The sequence below is a fragment of the Pristiophorus japonicus genome, chromosome 7 (assembly GCF_044704955.1).
Source record: "Pristiophorus japonicus isolate sPriJap1 chromosome 7, sPriJap1.hap1, whole genome shotgun sequence".
Classification (NCBI taxonomy): Eukaryota; Metazoa; Chordata; class Chondrichthyes; family Pristiophoridae; genus Pristiophorus; species Pristiophorus japonicus.
In genome coordinates, this window is record NC_091983.1 from 217,157,120 (window position 1) to 217,175,704 (window position 18,585).

Consider the following 18,585-nt stretch of genomic DNA (forward strand, 5'->3'; position numbering starts at 1 on the left):
CCCCTTATTTGAAGATCGTGCCCTCTAGTTCTAATCTCCCCCATCAGTGGAAACCTCCTCTCTACATCCACCTTGTGAAGCCCCCTCATAATCTTATATGTTTCTATAAGATCACCTCTCATTTTATAATCTTATACGTTTCTATAAGATCACCTCTCATTCTTCTGAATTCCAATGAGTAGTTCCCAACCTACTCAACCTTTCCTCATAAGTCAACCCCCTCATCCCCGGAATCAATATAGTGAACCTTCTCTGAACTCCTTTTGTAAATATGGAAACCAAAACTGCATGCAGTATTCCAGGTGTGGCCTCACCAATACCTTATATAGCTGTAGTAAGACTTCCCTGCTTTTATACTCCATCCCCTTTGCATAAAGGCCAAGATACCATTGGCCTTCCTGATCACTTGCTGCAGCTGCATACTATCCATTTGTGTTTCATGCACAAGTACCCCCAGGTCCCGCTGTACTGCAGCACTTTGCAATCTTTCTCCATTTAAATAATAACTTATCTTTGATTTTTTTTCTGCCAAAGTGCATGACCTCACACTTTCCAACATTATACTCCATTTACCAAATCTTTGCCCACTCACTTAGTCTGTCTATGACCTTTTGCAGATTTTTTTGTGTCCTCCTCACACATTGCTTTTTCTCCCATCTTTGTATCGTCTTGGCTACATTACACTCGGTCTCTTCTTCCAAGTCGTTAATATAGATTGGAAATAGTTGGGGTCCCAGCACTGATCCCTACGACACCCCACTAGTTACTGGTTGATAACCAGAGAATGAACCATTTATCCTGACTCTCTGTTCTCTGTTAGTCAGCCAATCCTCTATCCATGCTAATATATTACCCCCAACTCTGTGAACTTTTATCTTAAGCAGTAACCTTTTATGTGGCACCTTGTCAAATGCCTAGACTTGTCTTGTAAACTTGTGTACTCTCACTTAATGGAACTAACAGTGACTGATGTATTCCGCTTCCAACTTCACAAACATGTGCTATTGGCTGGCACTGCACATGACTTGTGTTACACTTGGCCTGAAAATATTCACTATTATAAGTAAAAGAATATTCTTTTCCTCATTCTCTTTGCTTGTGTGTGGCCTCTGGGGCTTGTATACATGGCACTTAGTGCCAAGCACATACTCCAAAGTGCATAATCCGATTAAAAGATAAATCTGAGTTTTAATCATAGGTAATCTAATGAAGCATTTGATTGCAGCCCTGAGGGTTTTGAATTATTGTGTTTCAACATACCAGCTCTTATTGATTCAGCTTTTGGTGATTCTCAACCACACCACAAGATGGAGGACCATGCATCTAGGGGCAGTGGAAAATAGAATAACGCAGTCCTGCAAAAAGATGTGACATTAAATTAAATACTTCAATATTGAGAATCCTCTACAGATTTTTTTTTAGTTAAACTGGATTTTGAGAAAAATGTTTAATTAAAGTTTTGATTGTCCCTTTAAAGTTGTTGCAGTATGAACTTTAAAGAATTGTAATCTTGTGAAGGAACATCTGATCTCGGTAGTTGAAGTTATATTTAATTATTGATATGAAAAGATAATTGAATTTCTTATGGTTTCCAAGTATAATAAAAAATATGTCTGCTAATTGAAAAGGAGGGACCGATATTTTGCCTTCCTTTGGAGTTATGTTGATGTAGGATTGTTTAGAAGGCAGGTATTTTTTTTAAAAAAAAACAATAGTTATAGATATTTAGTCAGATGTCAGGGCAAGAGATTGGAATTTGTGTAGACTTCCCTATAGAAACATAGAAAATAGGTGCAGGAGTAGGCCCTTCGAGCCTGCACCACCATTTGATAAGATCATGGCTGATCATTCGACCTCAGTACCCCTTTTCTGCTTTCTCTCCATACCCCTTGATCCCCTTAGCCGTAAGGGCCATATCCAATGAACTGGCATCAACAACTCTCTGCGGCAGGGAACTCCACAGGTTAACAACTCTCTGAGTGAAGAAGTTTCTCCTCATATCAGTCCTAAATGGCCTACCCCTTATCCTAAGACTGTGTTCCCCTGGTTCTGGACTTCCCCAACATCGGGAACAATCTACCCGCATCTAACCTGTCCCATCCCATGAGAATCTTGTATGTTTCTATGAGATTCCCTCATCCTTTTAAACTCCAATGTATAAAGGCCTAGTTGATCCAGTCTCTCCTCATATGTCGGTCCACCCATCCCTGGAATCAGTCTGGTGAACCTTTGCTGCACTCCCTCAATAGCAAGAACGTCCTTCCTCAGATTAGGAGACCAAAACTGAACACAATATTCCAGGTGAGGCTTCACCAAGGTCCCGTACAACTGCAGTAAGACCTCCCTGCTCCTATACTAAAATTCACTAGCTATGAAGGCCAACATACCATTTGCCTTCTTTACCTGCTGTACCTGTATGCCAACTTTCAATGACTGATGAACCATGACACCCAGGCCTCGTTGCACCTCCCCTTTTCTTAATTTGCCACCATTCAGATAATATTCTGTCTTCGTGTTTTTGCCCCCAAAATGGATAACTTCACATTTATCCACATTATACTGCATCTGCCATGCATTTGCCCACTCACCTAACCTGTCTAAGTCACCCGGCAGCCTCTTAGCGTCCCCCTCACAGCTCACACTGCCACCCAGTTTAGTGTCATCTGCAAACTTGGAGATATTACACTCAATTCCTTCATCTAAATCATTGATGTATATTGTAAAGTGCTGGGGTCCCAGCACTGAACCCTGCGGCACTCCACTAGTCACTGCCTGCCATTCTGAAAAGGACCCGTTTATCCCGACTTCTGCTTCCTGTCTGCCAACCAGTTCTCTATCCATGTCAGTATATTACGTATATTACCCCCAGTACCATATGCTTTGATTTTGCACACCAATCTCTTGTGTGGGACCTTGTCAAAAGCCTTTTGAAAGTCCAAATACACTATATCGACTGGTTCTCCCTTGTCCACTCTACTAGTTACATCCTCAAAAAATTCTAGAAGATTTGTCAAGCATGATTTCCCCTTGATAAATCCATGCTGACTTGGACCGATCCTGTCACTGCTTTCCAAATGCGCTGCTATTTCATCCTTAATAATTGATTCCAACATTTTCCCCACTACTGATGTCAGGCTAACTGGTCTATAATTACCTGCTTTTCTCTTCCTTGCTTTTTAAAATGTGCTGTTACATTAACTACCCTCCAGTCCATAGGAACTGATCCAGAGTCAATAGACTGTTGGAAAATGACCACCACTGCATCCACTATTTCTAGGGCCACTCCCTTAAGTACTCTGGAATGCAGACTATCAGGCCCCGGGGATTTATCGGCCTTCAATCCCATCAATTTCCACAACACAATTTCCCGCCTAATAAGGATATCCTTCAGTTCCTCCATCTCACTAGAACCCCGGTCCCCTAGTACTTCCGGAAGGTTATTTGTGTCCTCCTTCATGAAGACAGAACCAAAGTATTTGTTCAATTGGTCTGCCATTTCTTTGTTCCCCATTACAAATTCACCTGAATCCAACTACAAGGGACCTACGTTTGTCTTCACTAATCTTTTTCTCTTCACATATCTAATAAAGCTTTTGCAGTCAGTTTTTATGTTCCCGGCAAGCTTCCTCTCGTACTCTATTTTCCCCCTCTTAATTAAACCCTTTGTCCTATAGCTGCCAGAAACTCTCTAATGTTCAGGATCATAAACCTATTAAACAATGGGTTTACGGAGGAATTCTTCAGCTGTCCAAAATGTTTTTAAATGTTGCTTTAGGTTAATTAAAATGACCATAAAAGCAGTGGTGTATTACAGTTGCAACATGTAATGGCACAGCAACAAGAAACTATTAAGATGGGATGATTTCCCAGCTATGTTTTTGGGGATTGCCTAGTTCTCGGGTGCAAATCAGAGGGGAAAGTATTGAAGGCCTGTGACACTGGGGCTCCATCCCCTGTTGTTTCCCAGGGATTCCTCGAGAGTGGTTGGAGCGGACTGCACCAATGTTAACAACGGAAATGAGGCGAGAGAGGGACTACCTGATGCTCTTGCCTTTTTAGGGGGAGCAGGATCAGAGACCTGGGGGTGTTTGTGCACACATCTTTGAAGGTGGCAGGATAGGTTATCAAAGCATTTAATAAAGCATATGGGTATCCTGGGCTTTATAAATAGAGGCATAGAGTACAAAAGCCACGAATTTATGCTAAACCTATATTTAAAAAAAACTAGTTCTGCTCCAACTCGAGTATTGTGTCCAATTCTGGGCACCAAATTTTAGGAAGGACGTGAAGGCTTTGGAGAAGGTACAGAAGAGATTTACTAGAATGATTCCAGGGATGAGGGCTTAGTGTTACTTGGATAGACTGGAAAATCAGTGAAAAGACTAAAAGAAGATTTGATCGTTTAAATATCAGGAAGGGTTTAGGTAGAATAAATAAAGAGAAACCTTCCAATCGCTGAAGGGTCAGTAACCAGAAGGCACAGATTTAAGGTGATTGGCAAAAGAACCAGAGGTGACATGAGGAGAACTTCTTGTACACAACAAGTGGTAAGAATTTGGAATGCACTGCCTGAAACAGATTCAAATATAGCCTTCAAAAAGGAATTTAAGGAGAAAAAAAATTGCAGGGTGATGGACGGGGCAAGAGCAGGGGAGCAGGACTAAGTAGATTGCTCTTCGAAAGAGTCGGCTCACAGTGGTTTTGAAAAATATTTATGTTTAGATTCACTTGAATTGTGGAAAACACAAAGCAGTGTAATTGTATATTGTTGTCCTTCCTAACTTGCTGTTTGTCTGCTGGGAACATTTTGAGCTATTTCGCTCTCTGGTGAATTGCTGGCGGTTATGGTTTGTTACTGGTGGTGGGTGTAATCTACATCGAATTGCATAAAATGACTTAGAATATACAGCTCAGAAACAGGGCATTTGGACCAACTGCTCCATGCCGGTGTTTATGCTCCACACAAGCCTCCACCCACCCCTCTTCATATCATTCTATCAACAAATCCCTCTGTTCCTTTCTCCTTCACGTACATATCTAGCTTCCCCTTAAATGCATCTATGCTATTCGCCACAATCGCTCCATGTGGTAGCGAGTTCCACATTCTCACACTCTGAGTAAGTTTCTCTCATTCTTTCTTCAATCTTGTATTTATGGCTCCTAGTTTTAGACACCCTCACAACTGGAAATACCTTCTCCTAGGTCTACCCTGTCGAACCCTTTCATAATTTTAAAGATGTTTGTCGTGTCACCTTTCAGACTCTCGAGAAAAGAACCCCAACCTGTTCAGTCTTTCCTGAAGGGCATGTTGAGGAAAGGATTGAGTTTGGCTCTGCCACACCTCATTCAAATAGTTTGCCAACATTCAGCATCTAGTCTAATGGCCACTTAGATAAGGTGCGTGAAAAAGTAGCAACCTCCACAAAGCCATGATTGACTTGCCTGCAAGTGAGATGGGGTAAAGGAAGGGAAAAAGAAACATAGGTAGGGCCGTGTGTCAGGGGAAAACCAACATCAAGCTCCTCAATGAGATTCCAGATGCTTATATTGCACTGCAGATAAAGAATTCCAAAGGAACTCTATATTCTGCTCAGTCTAGTGTTATAAGAACATAAGAAATAGGAGCAGGAGTAGGCCATACGGCCCCACGAGCCTGCTCTGCCATTTCATCAGATCATGGCTGATCTGATCATGGACTCAGCTCCACTTCCCCGCCCACTCCCCATAACCCCTTATCCCCTTATCGTTTAAGAAACGGAATAAATTTAAGACAGAAATAGACAATGTCCCAGCTTCCACAGCTCTCTGAGGCAGCGAATTCCACAGATTTACAACCCTCTGAGAGAAAAAATTCCTCCTCATCTCTGTTTTAAATCGGCGGCCCCTTATTCTAAGATCATGCCCTCTAGTTCTAGTCTCCCCCATCAGTGGAAACATCCTCTCTGCATCCACCTTGTCAAGCCCCCTCATAATCTTATACGTTTCGATAAGATCAACTCTCATTCTTCTAACTTCCAATGAGTAGAGACCCAACCTACTCAACCTTTCCTCATAAGTCAACCCCCTCATCTCTGGAATCAACCTAGTGAACCTTCTCTGAACTGCCTCCAAAGCAAGTATATTCTTTCGTAACATCAACAAACCAAAAAGATCAAAGTCACCATACATCATAATAGTAACAATTGGGGAAGACAATTAATACATAATCGATATTTTAAAAGTTATGCATATGCGCACATTTCTGCCCAATTTCCTATTATCAGATTTATAATTGAACAATGCAAACATTTATAATGGGAATTCACAATGTAAACACCGTTACAAGCCTCCCACCACTTGTGGTGTTCCTGCACCTCTCGCTTGCTCTTTGGCCTCCAGCCTCTGCTAGCTCTGTGGCCCACTCCTTGTCCCAACCCTGATTCCTATCTGGCTTCTGTGCCACCTCCACGTCAGTCCATGACCTGCTATCAAATGTTTGGGTCCACCTCACTCCTGTTCTGTCTTTTGTCCAATTCTAGAGCTGGCCACCCTTCGCTTCTCAGCTGGATAGCAACCAGACGCCTCAAAGCGGTTTGTAGGAACCACAGTTGAGATCAGTTAACATCGCACAGACAATAAATTAAACCTAGACCTCACAAAGCAGTAAATTCACCAACGGATGAAATAGAAACCTCCATCTCAATATGGCAATACTATAAATATTAGCTCTACAAGTCTGTTAGATCTCTTAATTTCCAATGAAATACGAACGCCAATTGTAGTTTTAATGTCACTTTATTTTGGCAGACAGCAACAAGCTCTTGGCTTTAAGCCAGGTCTTTGTCCTTCTGAGACCACATGATCAAAATGGCTGTACTTATACCTGGATCAAGAACTCGCCTTCTTTGACCTTATTGGCTCAATTAATATTCTTTTAACCATTTAATTGGCTCGCTATCCAAGGTCCTAAAATGTCAAGATGATTGATGACTTAATGCAACATGCTGAACTGCACGTAGACATGGGAGTCTGTGTTTTCTCAACCTGTCTAAATGCAGCCTGTTTGAATTTTCTATCAATCCCCCCTTTGATTCTTTCACAAACTGAATCATAAAACATCAGGTATCACTGGTTAAACATTCTACAAAATAATTTATACATGTTAATAGAGTTTTCTTCTAAAATTTGTTGATGTGTTTCGCCACATGTCCGGACTAGTAGCTTCCACACAAATTTACACCAACCCGAGTTCCATCGTGGCCACAATGGAAGTCTGGTTTTAGTAGGTTAATTAACCTTATTCCAATTTAATCCAAATCAATATCTTAATTCATCCAGTAAACAACCTTCCCTTAAGCATAACATACCCCTGTGCCACGTACAGACGGTCTGCTGGGACCTGCAAGGTGTCTCACATGCGGGACAGCAGCTACAGCCGCCTGGCCGCAACAACATTTAATCAACATAAACAAACAATATAAAAGTAAAATAATTACAACAAATAGAATTAAACCTTCCACCAATGAAGTTCCTATTGAACCTAGCCATTCAGTGGCTCCGCTCCACAAAGTGAATGATGGGGGTTGCTTAAGTTTTTCTACCTCCTTTTGGATATGGTCCGCTAAGTGGGTAATTTCTTCGGAGCTATCTGGGATATATGTGCAACACTCAGTTCCGAGTAGGGTAATCAAGGGCCAGTCTATTCTGTAGGGCTACTGTGTGGATTGCTACCATTTCTGCATTGATTTTAACTAGGGCCTCTGAGGTATCATTGGCTACCCGTTCCACAACGGATGCCATGTTAATGGATTCCCTTGCCAGTTTGGCGTTCCCATACCTGGGGATCAGAATGGCAAAGAACCTCTCTGTTTCTGTGATAGCTCTCTTAGGACGGTGTAAATGTTCCGACAGTGACTTTATATGATACATATAAGGCACAATGTAGGCTAAATAGCAGGATCCTGGGGCAGCCAAGGGTAGGCCTTGTGGCCACACACCCAATAGGTGCCATTATAGGCAATGAATCTTAGCTGTTTCTTTGTCAGCAACACCCCGGGGCCTGTCCAGGCTTTTCCATCTGTTTTATTCAGAATCCCCGTTACGTTAAAAATTCCCACATCGGCCCAGTTTGGACGGTTCCGTGGCTTGATTATATTATAATTCCGGGAGCAGTTACTATACCCCATATTTTGGCCTCCTTTGATGTTTCTAATTGGACAGACCGATTCCCCCGGTCTTCCTATTCCCGTTGTATTAGTGATAACAAAAAATGCGGGCCGTTTGTAATTATTGTAGCATGGTTGGTATCCCTCTTCAAAGGTAGTCAGATTGTAACCTGCTGACTTCCATTTACGTGCCCAGCTTTCCGTATCCTGAAACGCATTGCCTGTTTTGTTTTGATTAATTATCCATTCAACCATTTCCGAGATATTCAAGGGAACTGGCCTCAAGGGAATCCCTCCCTTTGAGTGAATAGAAATATGTGCACACACCCAACAACTAGAAATGTTACCTTGTTTGGCATAAATGTATGACATATATAAAAAGGTATTTACATGTAATTCCCTTGCTACCCTACTATTTCCCTTTGGTGCAGAGAGTCGGCAAGTAAGAAGTAGGCAAATGCCTAGAATACCTACAATCAATAATACAGTAAATTTATACATTTTCGCAAAAAGTAATTGTCCTCTTTAGATTTCAGCTTCAGTTAAGGGTGCTCGTTTAACGTGTGAAGCGTGGATCCAGGCTTTCTTTCCTTGGACTTTAACAGCCGTCTGAGTTATCAATAACACTTGATAAGGTCCCTCCCACTTGGCACCCAATGGTTATTTATGCAACTTTTTCACATACACCCAGACTCCCGAGATGATGATGTGTCCTCCTTCGGGTGGATTACCCCAAGCTGCCGATACCTGTCGGGAAACAGAACTAATAGCATTGGTTAAGTTCTGACAGTATGATAACAAAGTATCACTCATTAAGTGAACATCAGCTTTCCGTAAATCGATCGTTCCTGGCAGCGACATGGGTCTTCCTGTTATAATTTCAAATGGACTTAGACTTGTAGTTCTGTTTGGGGTTGCCCTAATGCTACATAGCACTATTGGTAGTGCCTGGGGCCATGGTGTTCCTTCTTGGTGATATTTGGCGATTCATTCGTTCTACTTTCCTGATGATTGTGGATGATAAGGACAGTGTAAATCCCACGTAATGTTCAGTAACCTACAGACTTCTTGGCAGACAGCACCTGTGAAGTGTGTTCCCTGATCTGAGTCAATGCTACTTGGAACTCCCCATCGAGGAATGTAATCCTTACACAAGACCTTTGCAGTGTGATTGGCTGTGGCTCTTTTAGTTGGGACAGCTTCTACCCATCTAGAGAATCTGTCGACCATGACAAGAATGTTAGTGTATCCTTGGCATGAAGGAAGAGATATATAATCAACCTGCAGATGCTGGAATGGTCCGACAGGGGCAGGGAGCCTCAGTTGGGGCATTACCGTGATGGGTCCAGAATTATTTTTCTCGCAGACCACACAGCGGTCTGTTACAGCTGGGCATGTTTTTTTAATCCCCGACCCCACCAGCTTTTCTGGAACCGTGCCGTCATCTGTTGTGAGGCCAAGTATCCCCACGAGTGGACCTGATGGGCTAAAAAAGGCATAAGCGCTTGTGGCGCGACTGGCTTGTCGGTAACTCTTTGTCTCCAGACACCGTCTTCACATAGCTTAATTCCTGTCTCAATCCCTGTCCATTTTTCCTCTCTGGAGCACTCGCCTTGCATTGTTTGAAGGTCTCGTGTCAGAGTCCTGAGTGCTTTCAATCTGCACATCTGTGTTGGTTCTTCTGGAGGAACGCCCTGTGAGGCGGCATCTTTAGCTGCCTGGTCGGCTAGGGCATTTCCCTGAGCTTCTGTGGTATTTTCCTTGGTATGGGCCTTACACTTCAGGATGGACACTTCCTGAGGTAATTGTATGGCCCCCAGTAAGTCTCGGACTTCTTTTCCATTTCGGATAGGTGTACCAGCAGCAGTGAGGAATCCTCTTTTCTGCCATAACAGACCAAAGTCATGAATGACTCCAAAAGCATAACGCGCAGACATTAGCTGCCTGTCCTTCTGCTATTCGACATGCTTCTGACAGGGCCCGTAACTCGGCCTGTTGTGCTGACGTTCCTGAGGGTAAACATCCTTTTGCCACTACCTCATGTAAGGTTGTAACTGCCCATCCTGCTTTTCTGGTACCATTGTCAACAAAGGAGGAACCATCTGTAAACAGGATGAGGTCTGGGTTGTGCAGAGGCTCCTCTGCTGCTAAGGCTGTTTCTTTTAAAATCTCCACCCAGTCATGCTCTTCACATTCTCCCCCCTCTTGCTCCCTCGATTCTGACATCGGGAGCATAGTTGTGGGATTAACCGGGCTGGCCCGGACGATATGGAGATTAGGAGCTTCCAAAACTGCTGTCCAGCGGGTCCATCTAGCTGCCGTCACCTGAGACATTCTAGTCATAGACAGCAAAGCATGTACGGTGTGGGGACACTTGACAATCAGCTTTTGGTCAAGGACTAGACCCGCAGTGATCATTACTGCTCGACATGTAGCTTCCATGGACCTTAGGCAACTTCCCCATCCAAGGGCTACCGCATCCAGTTTTGCCGAATAATAGCCAATAGGTCTTTGCCGATCCCCATGTTCTTGTGTCAGTATAGCTGTCATATATCCTTCTTTCTCATGGACAAACAGGGTAAATGACTTACCACTGTCGGGGATTCCCAGAGCCGGTGCCAAACACAAAGCCTTTTTCAAACTCAGGAAGGCCTCTTGATGTTCCTTCGTGAGGGTGATGGCTTCTTTAGAGGCACGTTTCCCCTTTAAAATATCATTCAGTGGCTGAGCAAGCGGTGTGAAGGAGTGAATCCAATTTCTGTTAAAATTACACAATCCCAAAAAAGACATTAGTTCCTGAATAATGATGGGTTTTTTTATCAGCCCAAATGGCTGCAGTTCTATCCTAGGTAAGTTCTCTCTTTCCTTGTGAAATTTTTTGTCCCAGGTATACAACCTCTTCTTGGGATATTTGTGCTTTGTCGATGCTAGCTTTATGTCCTTTCAGCCGAAGGTAGTCCAGCAAAGCTCGTAAATCTTGTTCATGCTGTTCTTCCGTGTTTGAAGCTAGCAAGATATCGTCTACATATTGGATGACTATGGATGACAGGGGAGGTAATTCTCATAAATGGCTTTGTAAAGCCATGTGGAATACCGTAGGGCTGTTGTGAAAACCCTGCGGTAACCAGGTCCAAGTATACTGTTGTCCTTGGACAGTGAAAGCAAACCACTGTCGAACCTCCGGTGCCAGAGGCACCGACCAAAATCCGTTGGCCATATCTATAACCGAGAAATATTTATGTTCCGGTTTGAGGGCATTAAAAATGGTGGAGGGATCTGCGACCAAGGGAGCTTTTTGATCAATACACTGGTTAGCTTTCCTATAATCGACAGTCAAACGCCAAGTCTCATTAGATTTTTGTACCTGCCACACAGGGCTATTGGAGGAGCTATGCGCCCCTTGTTTCTCCAATTGCTGAATAACCGGTAAGATTCCCGCGATGGCAGTTGGACTGATGGGATACTGTTTAGTGCATGGAGGCTTGGTCCCGGTAAATGACGCAGGCTCCATCTGGAGTAGGCCACAATCGTCCTTATCTTTAGCCCATATCGGGTGTTCCTTCAATTCTTCTTTCTTCAAAGTTCTAATTGATCATGTCACCCGACCATCCTCGAAATGCAACGATGAATCTACTTGGATTAGAACGTCCATTCCCAAAAGGGGTTGATGTACTGGGCCTATCCAGACCGGCGTGGTTAGTTCATGTGGACCCAGCCCTATAAGTACCGGTGTTGTTCTTTTAATTTCCATTTTATGGCCCCCAACTCCATAGGCTGTACGTGCCCTACCATCCAATGGCAAAAAGTCTCCATATTGTAGGGGTAAGAATGTTAATTCTGCCCCTGTGTCTAAAAGACAGTCCCCACCCTCACAGTTATATATAGCCCATCTCCCCTTTGTTGTATTAGTGCGAGGAGGGGGGCCAGGCTGGACTCTAATCGTTTTTTGCTATCCCAAGTAACTCCTTCTGTTGTTGTATTGTCAGTCACTTAAATGCTTCTATGAGGTCGTTATCTTGTGAGAAGCCTGGTTTGTTGGCTGAATTGTATCCCTGGCTGCGTCCTCTTCCCTGGCCATGACCTTGCTGTTTTGCCCTGCACGTCTTGGCCCAGTGACCTTCTTTCCCACAATAATGACATTTTCCGGGTAATTTTCCTAATAACTGTTTATCGGAATCCTGGGATTTCCATCCCATAGTCTGTACAACTCGGACTTTAGCTCCCATGTCCCGATCTAATTGGTTGCATCGATCCACCAATGCTGTAAAGGTAGTTCCTCTACCTTCCCAGTCCGGTAACACTACCTTAAGCATTTTGGACAGTTCTGGGTTTAGTACCTGCCACGAAAGCTGCTTTCAGGGGTCCAAACACTTGTTCATCCATTTCCTCATCTGTATTATTCATACCCGAATGTTCTAGACACGTGCATCTAAACCGCTCGTCATACTCCAGGACCTCCTCTGTTCCTTTCTGTTGGCAGGCTGCAATTTTTCCGCAGTCTGTCTTAGCTGAACTGAAGGCTTGCAGCCAGTGTTTAATCGCCTCCCATCCTGCGTCTAATTCTTGCTCATCCTGCCCCAAAGCTTTTTCTACCTTGTCGTGCAATTTTCTTCCCTGTGTTTTTGGCACCATTAAGGCCAAAATTTGCACTCCGTCCCAGGGATGAAGTTGATATATATTTCTTAAGCGGTCCAATTGGTCCCACGTTTTCACTCCCCCTTTCTTTGGATTGGGCAATTCCTTGGACCATTTATCAATTTTCTCTGGGTCTGCCGGATCATGAATTAAGTATTCTGCATACAGTCTTTTCCTCGTTTTTTTGGTTCCGCCCTCATCCGCAGTCTCTTCTGATTTGACTACAACTCGTCTTTTTTTAAACGGGGCAAAGCGCACCCCTAATTCTTCATCCTCCGACCTTGTATCGTCTGAGGATTCAGAATCCATATCTATTCCTCGGTCGTGTCTTCAGGTTTGCGCTTTTAATTTATCCAAACATGGGTGCCCTGGGAATTGACCGATACATTTTCCTTTTCCTATTACTGTCTCTTAACCTAATGATTTTTCCATTCTTTAATTTCACCTTTAAGATCTTTAACTTCCGCTTCCAGCTTTTCAAGTTCAAGTTTTTTCTGTTGCAGCTGCGCACAAACAGCTTGCAATTGATCCTTTGTACTGGTCAGTTCTTGATCATGTTGGAACGCATTATAATTTCATTCCGCTTTCGAATCTGTCCCATAAGTGCTAGGGACCATCTAGTTCGCTCTTTATTTTTCATACGGGTCGTTTTTCCCATGATCCTTTTAATCTCGTCCAAGGACCATTGTCCTTTGGAGGTTCTGTACTTTTGTTCGATCTTAATATAGTTTTTAGATAAATTGAATTGTTGCTCTATGTATTCTTTCAACTGTTCGAGAATTTCATCTAACGAAATGTCAGGTGGTGCTTGCCCACCTTTAACAGTTGTAGGCAATTCTTTGCTCTTATCTCCTGCTGCCATAATACTGATTTCTTTACTGGGGTCTCGAGTCGTAGGCTTTCTAGCCGATCAATAGGTCGGTGATTAATTAACTAACACACCGCCGAAGTTTAGACGTTTATGGGACCTCGAGCCGACTACCAACCGGAGGGTTCGCAAAGCGGAGGCTTTCGGAATCACGTAGAAGGAGAGGCGAATTTAGACTTTTGACCGAGGACTTTTATAAAGAGGAGTCCTTACCTCAGTAAGAAAGAATTCAGTTTCTTTCCTCAGCGATCCTGTTTGTGACGCCAAAATTGTTAGATCTCTTAATTTCCAATGAAATATGAACTCCAATTGTAGTTTTAATGTCACTTTATTTTGGCAGACAGCAACAAGCTCTTGGCTTTAAGCCAGGTCTTTGTCCTTCTGAGACCACATGGTCAAAACGGCTGTACTTATACCTGGATCAATTTACAGAAAAGAACTCGCCTTCTTTGACCTTATTGGCTCAATTTAACCTATTAATAGGTCTTTTAACTTATTAATTGGCTCGCTATCCAAGGTCCTAAAATGTCAAGTTGATTGATGACTTAATGCAACATGCTGAACTGCACGTAGACATGGGAGTCTGTGTTTTCTCAACCTGTCTAAATGCAGCCTGTTTGAATTCTCTATCAAAGTCTGAGTAGCAACTAAGATTGACATCCCATGCTTACCCACTCTCAATGTACATTCATTTACCATAAATAGTGTACTGGTTTACGGTTCATTGTTTTGTAGCTGATCGTAATACCGTAAAGTAACCTAGTGACAACACTGATATTATTGCCCCCATTTATTAAATAAAATGTTAGGATTGTTTTGTAGGACATTTTTCCTGTGATGCTACTTCTTTCTTTCACTGCATAAAAATGGCCCACCTTGGCTCAGTGGTAGCACTCTGGCCTCTGAGTCAGACGGTTGTAATGTCAAGCCCCACTCCAGAGTCTTGAATGCATAATTCGAGGCTGACACTTCAATGCAGTGCTGAGGGAGTGCTGCACTGTTGGAGGTGTCTTCTTTAGGATAAGCCGTTAAACCGAAGCACGGTCTGCCCTCTCAGGTTGGATGTTAAAGATCCCATAGCACTATTCGAAGAAGAGCTGGGAAGTTCTTCCGTTCTGGCCAACACTTGACCCTCAACCACCACCTAAACCAGACGATATGGTCTTTTGTTTTAATGGTGTTTGTGGGAGCTTTCTGTGTCCAAATTGGCTATCATGGTTCCTACATTACAACTGTTACTGTTACTGTAAAATAACAATTCATTATAAAGCCCTTTGGGAAGTCCCAACATTATGAAAGGTGCTATATAAATGCAAGTCTTTCTTTTCGTAAACTGGATTTTATGTATTCACAGGTGGAAAAAAGAACGGGAAATGAGACAGTCCAAAATACAGCAGGAAGTAAAACAGATGGCTGAGCTGCGGGAGAAAGACATGATTTCAAAAGAAAATAAGTGGAGAATGTTAGCTGAGAAACAGGAATTAAAGAAAAAGGAAAAATTAGAACAAGCAAAATATGAAGCAGAAATCCGTAAAGGTCACCAGAATCAATTATGGAAACAAACCGAAACCATCAAGCAAGTCAGCAAGGAGCAAGAGGTGCAGGTCTCAGAGGCAAAACTGTCGAATGCTGCCCAGAAACGGCTGCTGAAAGAAATGAGTGACCAGAACAGGATCAAGACGGAGAATGAGCATGAGAAACTGAAGCACGTGATCCTGAAAAAGGAGATTGACAATCTGACCAAGTCCGAGGAGTTAATGGTGAGGATGTCACTGGAGCGGAAGCTTTTAAAATTCAAGGAAAACCACAAACTTCTGGTGGAAGAAAGAAAGCGAGGGCTGAAAGAAAAAGCAATCCGGGAAGAAAACCAGATTCTCCAAGCCAAGGTAAGGGCTGAAAAACTAGAACAAGAGCAGAAGGAACGTAAGGAAGCTTTGGCCGAAATCTCTGACCTCAAAATCGAACAAGCGCAGAAAACTATGTTGAAGAGTGTCCAAAATAAAGCCCTTCAGACCCAGAAGACCAGATCGCAGAAAGAGAAGATCCACCAGCAGATAAAAAAGAAGGTGGAAGAGGAAGAAGAATGGCACCGAGAAGCAATGAAAGAAACTATTAAGAAGAAAGACAAGAGGAGCGAAGACATTTTAAAAGCAAAGGAAGCGACCATTGAGGAGTCCCGTCAAATGGCCAGGGCAGCCTTCCACATGAGGGAGCGAGTGAGGGCGCAGATCAACAGTCGCTCCTTTGATCAAATGGCCATGGAAGCTGAGCTTTGGGCCAGCTTGGTGAAAAAGATCGCTTATTAATATTCGAGAAAAGATACAATCACATAATTACCCAGAATGTCCTTTGTTTTATGATTGAATTCCTTATAAGTTGTGCCTCTAAAAAGGGGCCACTTGTGTTTTGTTTTTGTTTGCCACTGGGGCAATCCAGTGTCTCCTTATGGTTTTATTAAAAAAGGCATGAACATGGTGCTTGTACTTCAGTTAATAGGCTGTGGGGGTAATGAATTTTCTCAGAGAAGTTGAGTATTCTAGGAATCCATTGCAAGATGGGTTCATAGGATCTGATTATGTGTTGTAGAATTATAGAGCTAATTGTTATGTAAAAATAATTCCCAAAGCTTTTTCATGACCACATTTGTTCGACCAGTGTTGTGAAGCTGTGGAAAACAATGGTCCTTTTGTAACTTTGAAGAATATGCTTGTAAAGTGTTCTACTTGTGCATGTTTTCATACCTGGGTAAGTGCACAGTTAGCCTAACATCTGTCGTTGGGGAAAATGCTGGAGTCCATTATTAAGGAAGCAATAGCGGGACATTTAGCAAAGCATGATTCAATCAAGCAGAGTCAGCATGGTTTTATGAAAGGGAAATCATGTTTGACAAATTTGCTGGAGTTCTTTGAAGATGTAACGAGCAGGGTGGATAAGGGGGAACCAGTGGATGTGCATTTGGATTTCCAGAAGGCATTCGATAATGTACCACATAAGAGGTTACTGCACAAGATAAAAGCTCACGGGGTTGGGGATAACATATTAGCATGGATAGAGGATTGGCTAACTAACACAAAACAGAGAGTCGGGATAAATGGGTCATTTTCCTGTTGGCAAACAGTAACTAGTGGGGTGCCGCAAGGATCGTTGCTGGGGCCTCAACTATTTACAGTCTATATTAATGACTTGGATGAAGGGACCGAGTGTAATGTAGCCAAGTTTGCTGATGATACAAAGATGAGTGGGAGAGCAAATTGTGAGGTCACAAAAAATCTGCAATGGAATATAGACAGGCTAAGTGAGTGGGCAAAAATTTGGCACGTGGAGTATAATGTGGGAAGATGTGCGGTTATCCACTTTGGCAGAAAAAATAGAAAAGCAAATTATAATTTAAATGGAGAAAAATTGCAAAGTGCTGCAATACATAGGGGCCTGGGGGTCCTTATGCATGAAGCAGCAAAAAGTGAGTATGCAGGTACAGTCAGTAATTAGGAAGGTAAATGGAATATTGGCCTTTATTGCAAGGGAGATAGAATATAAAAGCAGAGAAGTCCTGCTACAACTGTGCAGGGTATTGGTGAAGCCACATCTGAAGTACTATATACAGTTTTGGTTTCCATATTTAAGGAAGCTGTTCAGAAGATTCACTAGGTTGATTCTGGAGAGCGGGTTGACTTATGAAGATGGGTTGAGTAGGTTGGGCCTATACTCATTGGAGTTCAGAAGAATGAGAGGTGATCTTATTCTGTCCATTTAAAACTGAGATTACGAGGAATTTCTTCTGAGGGTTGTAAATCTATGGAATTCTCTGCCCCAGAGAGCTGTGGAGGCTGAGTCAGTGTGTTGTGTATGGAGAAAGAGTCAAACTGAACACTGTGAGCTCAAAGTCTTTTATTGCAGGTCTCCAGAGTGCCTCTCCAACCTGTGAAGCCTTCTTAAATTCCTGTACTCCCAAGGGATTAACCCTCTGGTGGCTGTACAGAGTAAATACAAGTCCACATATATAACAATATTCCCCCCCATCGTCAATAGTGTAACTATTTACAATGTGAGTCAATCTGGGGCCCTTCTTGCCCTGGTTGATTGTCTCGGTGTGAAAGCTGGTGTTGTTGAATCATTTGTTGGGCCTGCACTGGGCTGGCCTTGCTGGGCTGCCTGGTGTGTTGGCCCGTGCAGGGCTGCTGTGGATGATGGGTTCTGCTTCGTGGTCAACTGTGGTGCCGGTTGCCACTGGTGTGGGTGTTGGGGGATCAAAAAAGATAGGGCCCAAGGTGGGTTGCTCAGGGTAGTTCGTAAATCTTGAGTTTGATTTGGTCCAAGTGTTTCCGATGAATGAGTCCATTTGAAAGTTTGACCCGAAACACCCTGTTCCCCTCTTTGGCCATGATAGTGCCGGGAAGCCACTTGGGACCTTGTCCATAATTTAATGCAAATATAGGATCATTGACTTCAATCTTGCGTGACACATTTGTGCTATCGTGATATGCACTTTGTTGAAGCCGTCTGCTCTCTACCTGTTCATGTAGATCAGGGTGAACTAACGAGAGCCTTGTCTTAAGTGCTCTTTTCATGAGCAGATGGGATCCCAGTGAGTGAGTGGGGTCTCGTGCGGTAGCTAAGCAGGACTTGGGATAGGCGAGTCTGCAGTGAGCCTTCAGTTACCCTCTTCAAGCCTTGCTTGATGGTTTGCACTGCTCTCTCTGCCTGACCATTGGATGCTGGTTTAAATGGGGCAGATGTGACATGTTTGATCCCGTTACGGGTCATGAATTCTTTGAACTCAGCACTGGTAAAACATGGCCTGTTGTCACTCACCAGGACATCGGGTAAGCCGTGTGTGGCAAACAGGGCCCGCAGGCTTTCAATGCTGGCAGCGGATGTGCTAGCCGACATTATCTCACATTCAACCCAATTGGAGTATGCGTCTACAACCACAAGGAA

General features: G+C 43.2%; 1 protein-coding gene across 1 annotated transcript in view; it reads left to right on the forward strand.

The window, feature by feature from the left end:
- Positions 1-16,122, forward strand: part of LOC139266938 (coiled-coil domain-containing protein 177-like) — a 68,295-nt gene extending 52,173 nt beyond the window's left edge. Inside the window, exon 3 of the mRNA XM_070884572.1 lies at positions 15,002-16,122. Within this exon, the coding sequence (XP_070740673.1) occupies positions 15,002-15,953 (952 nt within the window). The 3' untranslated portion in view covers positions 15,954-16,122. The remainder of the gene's footprint in view (positions 1-15,001) is intronic.
- The last annotated feature ends 2,463 nt before the right edge of the window (positions 16,123-18,585 follow it).